The 13,268-nt window shown below is 41.2% G+C and overlaps 1 protein-coding gene across 1 annotated transcript in view; it reads left to right on the top strand.

The window, feature by feature from the left end:
• epha10 (EPH receptor A10) overlaps nucleotides 1–13,268 on the top strand; it is a 144,331-nt gene that overhangs the window by 121,800 nt on the left and 9,263 nt on the right. Inside the window, exons 9-11 of the mRNA XM_032535193.1 lie at nucleotides 5,703–5,758; nucleotides 10,263–10,388; nucleotides 11,388–11,573. Coding sequence (XP_032391084.1) covers nucleotides 5,703–5,758; nucleotides 10,263–10,388; nucleotides 11,388–11,573 — 368 coding nt within the window. The remainder of the gene's footprint in view (nucleotides 1–5,702; nucleotides 5,759–10,262; nucleotides 10,389–11,387; nucleotides 11,574–13,268) is intronic.

Genomic DNA, 13,268 nt, shown 5'->3' with positions numbered 1-13,268 from the left:
GGACACATACGAGGAATTTTTCTTTGGAGCATAGTTGCTCACACTGTGCTTACACACAAAACAACCAAAACCAAAAATATACACACTAATATATACACACAATATATACATACTCTAAACATAACAATATAGAGGCATGAGTGAACAAAGAGTTCAATAAAAATTATTTAAATATGGAGCATAGTGCAAGGATACTGGGATAAATAGTATTGTGTTATTATATTACAATATGAACAGTATGAACATTATGGACAGTTCTGAAATAGAAAATTAGAATGATGAATGAATAACAAATAAGAGAGATGTGAGAATGGGAATGATGAGTAAATAGTAAATAATAAATAATAAGTGAGATATGAGAATGATAATGATGAATAAATAGTAAATAATAAGTGAGATATGGGAATGAGAATGATGAATTATAATAAATAAGTGGAATAATAAGTGGAACCAGTGAACCCAGTTATTTGGGTCTTACACCTGTAACAGTGGAGAAGGTGAAAGTCATTGAGAAATAGATGTCCAGACCTTTACATGGCACTATTCTCAGCATTGTAAAGATAATACAAACACATTAAAGCACATTTCTTAGTGAACCCCCAGCTTGAAAGATTGATTCTTCAGGTTAGAAGTCAAGTGAAAAAAGTGAAAACACCGAAAACATCCAGTGCAGCATTCCATATTAATTTCATATGCTGTATTATATTTAATACTATGTTGTCTTGTTGAAGTGCTCTCTGCCAGTATCCTTAGTAAGAGTCAAAACCTTAGTCAGATTTCTTATTCTGATGGGACAAAAGGGAATGAGTACTTTGTGTGTACTTTATCCTCTCTTTAATACCTTAACCTGACACTTTATATCATCACATACACAGACACACACACACACACACACACACACACACAAACACACACACACACACAAACACACACAGACACACACACACACACACACACACACACACACACACACACACACACACACACACAGTCCATTGGTGCCTGACAGACTTTGATAGAGCTAGAGTTTCAGGGCTTTGCCCAAACATTCTCCAGGAAGCCCAGGCTTGACTGGTCAGTTCGATGGGGATTGTTTTACCCTTCACTGGCCACACCAGCGTGCATGTGTGTGTCTTCTGATGTAGTGTGTGCGTGTGTACTGTATATCTTTGTATTATAAGCAAGTAACAAGTTATTAGCAGTGGGAGATGGAGAAAAGAGCAAGAAGAAAGGAAAAAGCGGGAAGTAAAGCAGAGGGTCATTTCATAGGGCCATTGACTCTTGGCGACACGTTGACAAAAAGTATGATTTGAAGGGGAAAAAACGGGATGAGGGAGAGGTGGAGAGGCCAAGAGAAAAGGTCTTAAGCACTGTGCTGTACTTTACTGTGTGTCTCGTACAGATCAGTGCTTTCATGTTTCAGAAAGCCTCCAACCAGCAGACAGGAACGTCTTCCATTTTAAATGTGAAAGCTGCAATTCCAAAGGGCTCTGCATCAGTTTGGGAAATATGTTGCCACTTATTACTCTAAAGTATGGATCTGTAACTTATTCTTAAAACTATTATGCCTTTACCTTTTGTGCAAGAAAAGGAAGACAATGCCTGAGCAGGGATCACTCTAGTTTCAAGGAGCAGCTCCCAGCAATGGAAGAAAACAAAGGCTTTGAATTTTATGAATTCATATACAAAAGTGCCTTCATGAAATTCCCTAATTTCCATGTATTTTGTCCTGCTTACCTTTCTGCTGGCCTAATTCCTCTCTGCTTCACTTTCACCTGTCATCTCGGATTCTATTCCTGCTCTCTCACCTATTATACATATTATTTCCATAACCACACTTTATTTTAGAGGAGACCTCAGATATGGAGAAGAAAGAACAGGCGAGTGGGCCCGTGCTTGGACTTAAAAATGAGCAAAACATTTGAATTTGACAACGAGATGCATAGTGTTTAAGTAGATAAGGCTAGTGCTAATTCTGTCAACCCAAATCATGATTTCAGGATATCATCACATCCTCGTATGCTCTAACCATCTCATAGACACTCTATAGCTACTGTCCTTTCCATATTTAGATAAAGATTCTCTTTTCCATGTTGTAATGTCAGAGGGTACAGTTCATGGAATTCCAACACATTCTATATATTTCCTATTAACAAATTGTAAGAAGAGACCAAAACCAGAATGATACAGCAAAGTATACTGTCTGGGTTGTAAATGCCTGATATGCTATTCTTCTGTACCATAGAGCTCCAATCGTTCAGTTTAACACATCAGTGTTCATATCAAAATATGGACTCTGCAGTTAATTTTGGGCACAAAGTCTACAGCAGAAAATAGTCCCAAACAAATCCACCGTTTATATCCAGCTGTTTTAAGAAATTATTGAGCCTTTTTTTAAATTACAATCAATGGGTCCCCATCCCCCATCCATTTTCCCAATCTTTATTGGAGGGAATGGGCTCAAGGTTGAGTGCCACAGATTTGCTAGGGAATGGAGAAAGTATAGACAGACGGTTGCATTGGTCTTTTCATAAGATTTATTGACGATTTGAACATGATTTGCCTCATCCTTTTAAGTTTTATATTGCTATGCAGACAGTTGGAATGAAAATACTTTGTAATTTATGTAAATCTACCCTTTCCATTAATTACAATTATGCACTCAAAATAAAATGCGTTTTCAAAAATCTTAAAAGAACAAAGACTAAAACTAAGATGACAATTCTTGTCAAAATTAACATTTAATGAGGCTGAACTGATGAACCGTGACATAATTTGGCCAGAATCTTGATTGTTTTGGCATCCACACATTTATTTTTGCCATCTGGTTCTTCAGAAGTGTGAAATTTAAAAATTAGTCCAGAATTCCAGTCAAAAGCATAACATTGGGACCGATTTAGTGAAGAATAAAAAAATGCAGGACATACTTTCAAAAAAAGAGAATATAATGTAGATATCAATAGTATTTGTGATCTATGAACATTTCATCATTTTTGCATGTTTTCTTGGCAGCATCCATCATATCGCAATGGTTAGAATGAAAAAAGGAATCTATTAATAAATCCAAAGTTTTGTTGACTGACCATCTTTAAAGAGCCAGAATTGACATTGGCAATTCCCCCTCCCCTCCCTTGTTTTTTCCCAGCAGCGTCTGCTCGAGCTCCTCCAATGTAACTCCTGCTAGCGTGGTGCTGCTTTCGACCTCCTTCTCCACTCTTCCTCCTCCTCCTCTTCTTTCTCCTCTTCCTCCCTTCACACAGCTGATGCCCAGGTACACTGGCATGCCTGCACTCCCCCCTCCCCAGATTTTCTCTTTTTTCATTTTCTCCCAGTAGTCCTGCCATCTCTTCTCTACTTCTGCACTTTTTCTTCTTTCTCAATCTTTCCGAATACCAAGAGAATGAGAATTTGTAAAACAAAATGCTCTGTTTTTGGCCCTTTTTTTCAAGCCGTTTGGCCCAGGTCTATAATGCATTCTGCCACAATATAAAATGAAACTGAAAATGTGATAGACAGTGTTACAGTTGAATTATACCCAAAGAAGAAGCCACCTTCCAAAAAGAAGTACTTTGCATCTGCTATTTCATTTTTGTCACATCTGTGACATTTCAAAAGAAGTAATGGAAATGGAATCAAGTCAGGCGACTTTGCGTTCATGCAGCCCTGCCAATTATTCTTTTTCTCCCATATTTCCTTTTTCCAAAGCTTAGTTGCCTCCTTGTCTCCTCACATCCTTCATATCACCAGACTTGTCCCTTAAATCTATTATTTGTGAACTTTTGCTTGCTGTTTTGCTCAGTGATTCCATCAACTCATCCTGCTGTATGTCCTATAACTACAGTTTTCCACAACTGCCTTGCTACTTTCATATCTAGCATCCATTCACTCCTCACTACCATTTTTCCTTACTCTCTCTGCTTCTTCCCCTGCCCCTAATCATGTACTTTATTGAATATTCTATTTGCCTCTTTAACTATTTCTCTTCCTTGCATACCCTTCTGCTCAATTATCCCCTTATCCGTAACCTCCTATTTTCTTGTCACTTCCTCCGCTGCCTCTCCGTCTACCGACTTCCTCATTCTTTTTCTTCTTAATGATTTATCACCAACTTTACCCTTATCCTCTTGTCACGTTAACCATTTTCTCCCTTACGTCTTTTCCCCCATTAGGTCTCTTGCATCTTGTTTCTCTTGGTACCGCCATGCCCTTTGTCCTCATCTCTCTCCCTTTCCCCCTTCGCTCCCTTTCCGCAGTGCTCCCTTATCTATTCATTCTTGTCTCTTCTCCCCTGTCTGGTATCTCCTGCCCTAAGGATCTCTGCTGCATGTGTCTGCTGGTGTGTTTTGACAGACAGGGTCCTGACCTTGTCTCAGACCCTGCTGCTGCACAGGATGAGGGATGTGTCAGCCTCACCCTCTATCACATCTCCCCATGCAAACACTCTCATGCAAAAAAAACCCCCGCAATCCTGTAAAAGCATGCACGCAAGTGTGTGCGCGAACATGTGCATAACCCCGCACATGCACACTCACATATACATACACATAAAACACACACTGCGGGTCCGTCAGGCTCTCTGTGCTCTCTCTCCCTCTCAGCTGTGCACCGGTGCTGTGTTCTGACATTCACATTAACGCATAGCTCCCTGGGCAGATATTATATTTCACTCACACATACAAATGCCCACACACACGTCCAGGTCTATAGACACATGCACTGACAACCTTACTCGTTGACTTTCCTAAGTACAGATTGTCCACCTCCAAAGTCATCAATCAGTCCCTGGAAACATGGAAACCAGCCACAAAATTTGTGTTCCACATTCAGTTGTGATCAGTTCTATGATGCTTGGACCTATAAACCAATGCACAAACATGTCTTACACTACACAATATATAAACCAAAATGCTGCTAAGGGTGACAAAGAGTTAATGACCGTGTATATCCATATATATCTGGGATGTATTTAGACTATAATCAGCACTCTGTTTGTTGGAAGAACTTCTGATATACTAATAACCTTCAATTCCTTGGCTGTATCTCTCTTGTCTTGTTTTACATCCATCTCTCTAATCCAAGTAAGCATGTTGCTGGCCTTTTAGAATGTCTGTTCATCACTTGTTAATCTCCCACTTACTCTGTCTGTCTGTCTGTCTGTCTGTCTGTCTGTCTGTCTGTCTGTCTGCGCGTGCAAAAAGCCAAGTTTTCCTCTCAGCCGAAAAAAGCCATCAGCAGTCAGATCATAGAGAGCTCTTTCGTCTTTAGACCCCATGTGGTGGCAATGGATGAGACAGTGTGTGCACATATTTGTAGAAAGAACCGTTGTCCCTCTGTGTGCATGTGTTCATCTTTTTTCATATAAACTCCATCCGGTTGAAACAACAATAGTGTGTCAATTTTCGGTCTATTGGTGTGTATCTGTGACTTGCTCATTTAAATCAGGAAGGATTTCCACTTATTCAGCATCAGATCCTTCTGTTGCTCATCAGTGCCATTGCATCAGGGGTCTTTCTGAATGCCTCTCCGTATCTTTTCCATCCACACTGTCAATACTCTTGTCTTCGCTTTCTCTTATCACATAGTTTTTGCACATTCCATATAATCTATGTTGTAAGATAAACAGCGTCTGATGCTTGTATTTGTTTGTGTCTGCCAATTGGGATAAAAAACTGTCTGATGTCTTTCTTTGTTTCACGTTGCAGACAATGCGGCTACAGCAAAGCTTCTCAAGAGGGAGACGAGGAACTTTACTTCCAATGTAAGTGACAACTGTAACACTCTGGACAGTATATTGTGTGTGTGTGTGTGTGTGTGTGTGTGTGTGTGTGTGTGTGTGTGTGTGTGTGTGTGTGTTTGTAAAAATTTATTATTCGTCAAATACTTCACACACTTTGAAACATTGCAAAACTCAAGGGTATATCCTATGCTGAGTTAGAAATGATTTTACATGTCTTTGTTTCCTTTGGATTATTGTAATTTTCTTTTTACTTGCCTCTGTAAATCATGTGTAGATTGTTTATAATTGGTCCAGAATGCTGCTGCTCGGCTGCCGACAAAGTCGGGAAGGTCATGTCATGTAACCCATACCCTGGCCTCATTGCACTGGCTGCCTGTTAGGATTAAGGATCCAGTTTAAGATTCTTGTGATTATTTACAGAGCCATCAATGGTCCGGCACAGGCCAACATTAGTGTTCTTTTGCTCCCTTATGTTGTCAGCTGATCTTTGAGGTCTTCAGATCAGGGCTTACTGGCTCTTCCGTTCTAAGCTGAAAACTAAAGGTGATAGAGCTTTTGGAACAGTTGCTCCAAGGCCGTGGAACGCTTTGCCTCATGTCTTAAAAGTTGCTGTCCCTGCTAACATTTTTAAAAAGCAGCTAAACATCTTTTTTATACATCTTTTTAGTCAGGCGTTTGTTTAACCACATTGTTGACTGTATTCCTATGCATTTTATGCGTTTGTGTTTTACTGTAAATTATTGTGCTTTAATGTGCTTTTTATGATGATCAATTTATATAATACAAATATATTATAAATATATAATGTATTTATTTATTTGGCCCATGAAGCACGTAGTGACTGTCTGTAATAAGTGCTATATAAATAAACATTATTTTTAAACTTTACTTAGTAGTAGTAGTAGCAGTAATAGTACGGTGTAGTGAAATTCAATCTCTGCATTTAACCCATCCTCAAGATTAGGAGCAGTGGACGGCCACATTCAGTGTCCGGGGAGCAATTTAGCATTGGGGGAAGAATCTGTCAATTAATGCTTTGTCTTTCCTAATCCGTGCGATGGAATGTGTGTTATCACACACATGTGCGTGCACTGCACATGCCTTTTGATGCATTAAGCAGCACCACGGCATTAACTCTTAATTCTGATTGCATGCTTAGCCAACTCTGAGCACACTGACACACTCCATTAGGTGGTGTGTGCGGGCTGAGTTTGATGGGGAGAGATTGAAATCAGGAGGAGGGGAAAGATAAAGAGCTTGAGACGGAGGGGAGGGAAGAAGGAGAAAGAGGGTAAAAGCTCCAGTACAATGCAGGCAGCAGCAAAGAGGGCTGAGAACAGACGTTAAATGTTGTTGCATATGTTGTTTTTCGGTTTTAAATGCTGCTTTTCTAAAACTCTGCTCAAAAAACTCTTAATAGGCTTTTTTGTTTGACAGTGACAGAATGGAAGTAGTTTGACATATCTCTTCCTGTTTGGGTGTAAGTGTGTATGTCAATGCTTTGCTAATGTGCTGGATGTGATTTTAGAGGTGTGTGTGTGTGTGCGTGCGTGCGTGCGTGCGTGCGTGCGTGCGTGCGTGTGTGTGTGTGTGTGTGTGTGTGTGTGTGTGTGTGTGTGTGTGTGTGTGTGTGTGTGTCTGTGTGTGTGTGCGTGCGTGCGTGCGTGCGCTCAATTGCGTTGTTTAATCTCCCAGCATGCTGAGCCCTCTGGAGAGGTTTGGAGCACTATGCCTGATGAATAATGAGCTGAAGCCTTGCGGCTGGGAATTAAAGCTGCCCAAACAAAGACATGCCAGCATCTGACAAGCACGCAATACACATACACAACATTGTTTGGCCCGCTTTTCAAACATGGACACTCGCATAAATAGGCAGAGAGACAGGTTTTTTTTTTTTTTTATCCAACACATTCTCTCGAGTCCTATTCCTGTTCCGTGGCTGTGGACTACAACATGCTCTGATGGCGCTGCAGGTTTGCAGTGGAGTGTGTGAAGTAGTGAGTGTCTTTTAAGCCTGATTACATTTTTTTCTCTTCCCATCTGTTTGCCTCCTAGACTCTTAAAAACACATTCCTCGACCATAGATTAGCACGGTAGGAACGGGTAAAAGAGAGAGTGAATAAATGAGTGCGTGATTAATAAAGTAGGAAAGAGTGAAGGGTGCAGTATGAGTGAAAAGAGTCAGAGTATAAAGAGTTGAGTTGGCAGAGACCGAGAGACTCATCATAAGTGACACAGCTCAGAACATTAGTTTTATGTCGGAGTATGTGACCTAGAAACATGCAATGGGGGGATGGATGGATAGAGGAACAGATCAAGACTCATCTGCATCTTCTTTAATAGACCACTTTTAGATAACATCCAGAGTGTGATTACATGTCAGAGAGACAGACACAGAAGGTGTCTGGAGAAATTTATGTTAGAAGATAATAAAGCACGATGAAGCGTTTGTGGCCTTTTGTTTAGAATGAAAATATTTGGGACCGGGCAAGCAAACTCTGTGGTCCACTGCAGATTAGGCAGCCAAGTGTGAATATGCTTCAGTTTCCCCTCAATCGCTCATGGCAGTGACAGTTAACCCTGAAACTAATCAGCAACAGAGCCAATGAAGCATGCACCGGTGTGTCATACGTGCATCTGAGCATTTGCAGCCGTTTGCAGACAATTGTTCATTTTATGAGCCATGTTAGCACCCCCTTCATGTGCGTATTTGTGTTTGCATGTTTGCTTACGTGTGTGTGTGTGTGTGTGTGTGTGTGTGTGTGTGTGGGTGTGTGTGTGTGTGGTACACAGTATGTACTGCACAGCAGGTTGTAAGCTGTACGTGTGTTTGAAAACCCTATTTGTCAGAAAAGAGCATTCGATCCTCCACTTAGCCCTGGCCTTGAATAGAAAAGGTTTCATTTGCTCATATGTGTGTGTGTGTGTGTGTGTGTGTGTGTGTGTGTGTGTGTGTGTGTGTTAGTGCATGCTTGTTTGTGCCTGTATGTGATAGTGCATGTTTGTTTTTGGGTGTGTGTCTGTACACAACCATACCTGTGAGTGTGTTTGCACAAGCAAACGCGTGTGTGTGCGTGTGTGCGTGTGCGTGTGCGTGTGTTAGATCAATAAGCCGTTATGAGGCAGCCAGTATAGGATCCCTCAAGGCGATCTAGAGCTGTAATCACATTTCAGAGCTTTGGCCCGGCTTTTTGGAAAACTACCAAGATTTTTGACTGGTAGATTATCCTTAAAATGTGATAAGTAGGGTCAAAGGTCAATTAATTGAGAACTATAGTCCATTGGTTAATGGTTATTGGCTATCTGCTAGCCTATTTATTTGCTAGTATTTATTGTTTGGTAAATACAATTGGAAGTTGATGGGGAAAAAAACACTTATTGAAACCAGGTAGTGCTTTTGTTTTGTTTTGTTGTGTACAGTCAAACAGTTGGGGTCAATATCACTTGCTGTTTTAAATGTCAGCTGGAATTTGCAATTGTTGTGTCTCATTAATGTCACGGAAGAGATTTTCTAGAGGTCCTTAAAAGAAATTAGTCATGATGATCATTAATAATAACCTTCTTTTCTTTGGAGATTGCAAAGGGCAACATAAAATAATTAATGTAATTTGCATTTAGACTCTATTCTATTTTAACTGCTATTAAACCTACAATACATCGCCTTTATACTTATTAGATTGTTTATTCAATCTCACACATTATGGATAGAGGACAACCCTGTAGGCATAGATTATCTCCAAAAAATAACATTACTTTTAAGCTGTCATTATTTATACCCAAACCAAGTTATAAATACATGAAAGGAAGCATTTTGTATCTTTTAAATGAAAAAAATCCCCCTAAAATAGTTGTCTAAATAGGATTTTTTTCATTTGGGGTTATGTTTTGTTATTATTACCACATAGAACTCACTTAACATGTCAAAGTGAGATGTTTAAAGTAGCTTTACAGTTATATTGGGGTTTGATAGAAGAAAATGTTTCAGCAGTCTCAAGCATCAGTGCTGAAACTGAGGTATTGATTTTAGTCTCTGGATCAAAGCGCAAGGGCTTCTTCCGAGACACAACATTCTGGTCAAATGTTCAACAATCATACAGAGAGAGAGAAAAATTCTTTGTTGAAGGAGGCAGAGATACCAATTTCTCCACTGACTGTAGTCTCAGTAGAGCACAAAGTGATGCAGACATGAGCAATGTTTTGCTTTGTGTTGAGAGAGAGGTACTATGAAGGCAACTGCCCTTTATGCTTACAAAAACAGCTGGCTAGCTATTTGTATTTATCTGCTTATAGACAGTAAAATGGCATATGTCTCCTTTTATCTATTTTGTACCTTGTGTGGACATTTTGCTGCTGGGACTGCAGACGTTTATCTTTTAATGTGTTTCTTTCTGCAGACATACATGTTGTTGACCATGAATTAAGTGTTGCTGTCCTGATGAATTTATGAACAATGGAAATTCTTGCTTCATCAGTACGCTGCTAAATTCATATTTGTGAGGTATGTCTTCTATGTTTGTGTGTTCAGTTAAGATCCCAACGCGTAGGACCTACATTGACCCCGAGACCTGCGAGGACCTGTTGCAGGCCGTGCACGCCTTTGCCAAGGAGCTGGACAACTCGAGCATCAAGATAGAAAGAATTGTGCACACAGGTATGTGGTTGCACATGGCAACCAAGCAGAATTGTTGCACTTCGCAACTCTTTGAAGTTGCTGTTTTTTAAAAAGGGGTACTTTAATGATTTAGTTTAGAAGGAGCTAAGGCATCAAGAGTTTTAGTATTTGGTATGGGTGAAGCTCCTGATACACTAGACTCTACATTTCCCAGAAGGCAACATTTGTAAGACACTCCCTGCATGGTAAATTCTAACGTCTTCTTAAACTCTACATCCCAAGACCATAAAGCCAAAGTCTCAAGCCCAATCCAAGCCCAATTTCAGACTTTAAAAGGCCTTTTCAGAGCCACAGCAGCCATTTTACAGGCTGAGCAGTACTCCTTGGGACGAGTAAAATTATCTTCATGTGTAAACTTGGTGGAATGCACCTTTAAATTTACAACAGGATATAAGCACCTTTTTGGGTACATAAATATATAATAAATATGGACTGGATGGCACAGTAGAAATGATGTAATTCTTTTATTTTCTTTAACTGAAGCAAAAAAGACAAGGCAAAGGCAGCAGAGTAGTGACTATCAACGACTGCAGTAATCATGAGGCAACTCAATTTTTTGCCCTTTCCCTCAACCTGCCTTGAGAAGAATTGTAGAAACCAGTTCAATCAGTCTAGTGACTTACTGATCGGCCAAAATCGAGCTTCACTGTTTGCCTTTTCTGCACTTGATGTTCCACTGTTTCACCTGCACCCTACCCCATCTTTGATCTCTCTTTGATCCCTTTGTATTTCATGTCTCTCTCTCTGCCTCAGTAGTGTCTGTTCATTTGCGTCATCTCTCTACTTGTATTTTTCCACCTGATTCTGTACCAACCTGATTCCCCCCCTCTTTAACTCCCACTCATTCCTTCTGAATTTCTTTCAATCTTTGCACAGATATTACACCTGAAACACCCTGCTCTATTCTTTTCCCGCTCTCTCTGGTTTGTCAGCAATCAATACGAATCATGACCTCTGTTTGTCTGTCTCCCCCTACAGGCGACTTTGGGGAGGTGTGTCGCGGCTGCCTTAAGCTGCCCAGTAAGAGAGAGCTGCCGGTGGCCATAAAGACGTTAAGGGCCGGCTGCTCTGACAAACAGCGCCGCTCCTTTCTCAGTGAGGCCGGCATCCTAGGGCAGTTTGACCACGCCAACATCATCCGACTGGAGGGCGTCATCACCACGGGTAAGAAGGATGAGGAGGGAGATCAAGCAGAAGGCTGAAGGTGAATTGCAGTTTGGGAGGAAGGCGAGCAGGTGAAGATGAAAAGAAGGGGGAAAATCTTGGGCATCCAAGGATCAAAGGAGGAATGGAATCACCTTTAGTATCATAAAGGGGTCCATTACCAAGGAGGAAGGAATGGGAAAAGGGAAGCAAGGCTGTAGGGAAGCAGAATGGGGTAAACAAGCGAATTGGAATTTGACCATTTCAATATCACACGTGCAGAGGGGGTCACTTCTTCTGGTACTATGGAGACAGATGGGACGAAAACTGGAAGAGGAGCATGGACAGGAGAAGAGAGGTTTGGGAAGATCACTGAGATACTCCAACCACTTTAATATCACACACGGGGAGGGGGTCAATGCTCACAGCCAAGAGGGGCGGGACGGGAGGATGGAAAAGAAGAAAAGGTTGAAGAGTAGACGGCAGGGTAAGGGGTTAGATGGCGTATGCTAGCAGCAGCTGAGCTACATCAAGGCCCATTTTCCGCTGACAGATAGCAATTGAGGTCCTAGAGCGAAAACAGGATGGAAGAAGCAGGGGAGAAGAAAAAAAACTTGAAGGGAGGATACGGAGAAAAGAGACATGAGAGACAGAGAAGATGAGGTAGAGGTTAATGGGAATGGCAGGTGAAGGGAGAAGCTTTAAAGAGTTTGTGAAGTTTGTGTTATTGCCACAGTGATGCTCTGTGTGTGTGTGTGTGTGTGTGTGTGTGTGTGTGTGTGTGTGTGTGGTCACAGTGCCGAACACACTCTGTGCTCAGTATGATGGCAGCGATGTGCAGGGTACAGTAATTGGTGCTAGAGACCAGCGGGGCACTGAGATCCCTCCACTCTCTCCCACCATCATGGGCCGGCACACACACGCACACGGACACACACATTCCCACACTCATCTCCCTCACACACATCCAAAGCCTGTCCCATATGCTCACTTTCTCTTTCACTATCATTGACACACACACACACACACACCCAACACACACACACACACACACACACACCACACACACACACACACACACACCTGCTTGCTTGCTTCCTCACTTGGCATGAAATCACACATCCATGCACACAAACATTACACACACCCACATACTGTTAGAGTACAAATCACCTTCTCTACATCACTTAGCCCCCCTGTTGTTAACTTTGGAAAAGATTACACAATTTCGACTTTTTGACGTTACAACAGGAGTTTTTGGAAATGTTTAGATCACAAGAGTCCGTAACTATGCTAAGGGACCGTCTGGTATTTATGGACCGGACCACCAGAGGTTAAAACTAAACACTACAGTTGGCGCTAAGTGGAGCGTGTGAGCACTGATCATGGTTATGTATCAGTTAAACTTCTCATGTCCAATCCTATCTGTATTTGTGAGAATTAGTGCTGTCCTGAGTTTGTAAGCCTACTTTACGGCTTTACTATCAAGTTAAAAGGCGTGCGTGTTCGTGGCAGCAACTGTCCATTTTCTAAGGTTCCATTTTCTAAATGCAAATATGTTTTGACTAGCCTACTTTCTTTTTTAAAGGGCCCCTACAAGCACCCATGGAGGATAGGCACCTCGGATAAAGAAAGACTGACAGATCTTACATATTATAATTTATTTACAAGACTGTCAAAGGCAGACTGGTATCTTTCTGCCCTGTCAGATGCTGC

The sequence above is a fragment of the Etheostoma spectabile genome, chromosome 14 (genome assembly GCF_008692095.1).
Source record: "Etheostoma spectabile isolate EspeVRDwgs_2016 chromosome 14, UIUC_Espe_1.0, whole genome shotgun sequence".
Lineage (NCBI taxonomy): Eukaryota > Metazoa > Chordata > Actinopteri > Perciformes > Percidae > Etheostoma > Etheostoma spectabile.
The sequence above is the reverse complement of the archived record's forward strand: the minus strand, read 5'-3'. Positions and strand labels throughout refer to the sequence as shown.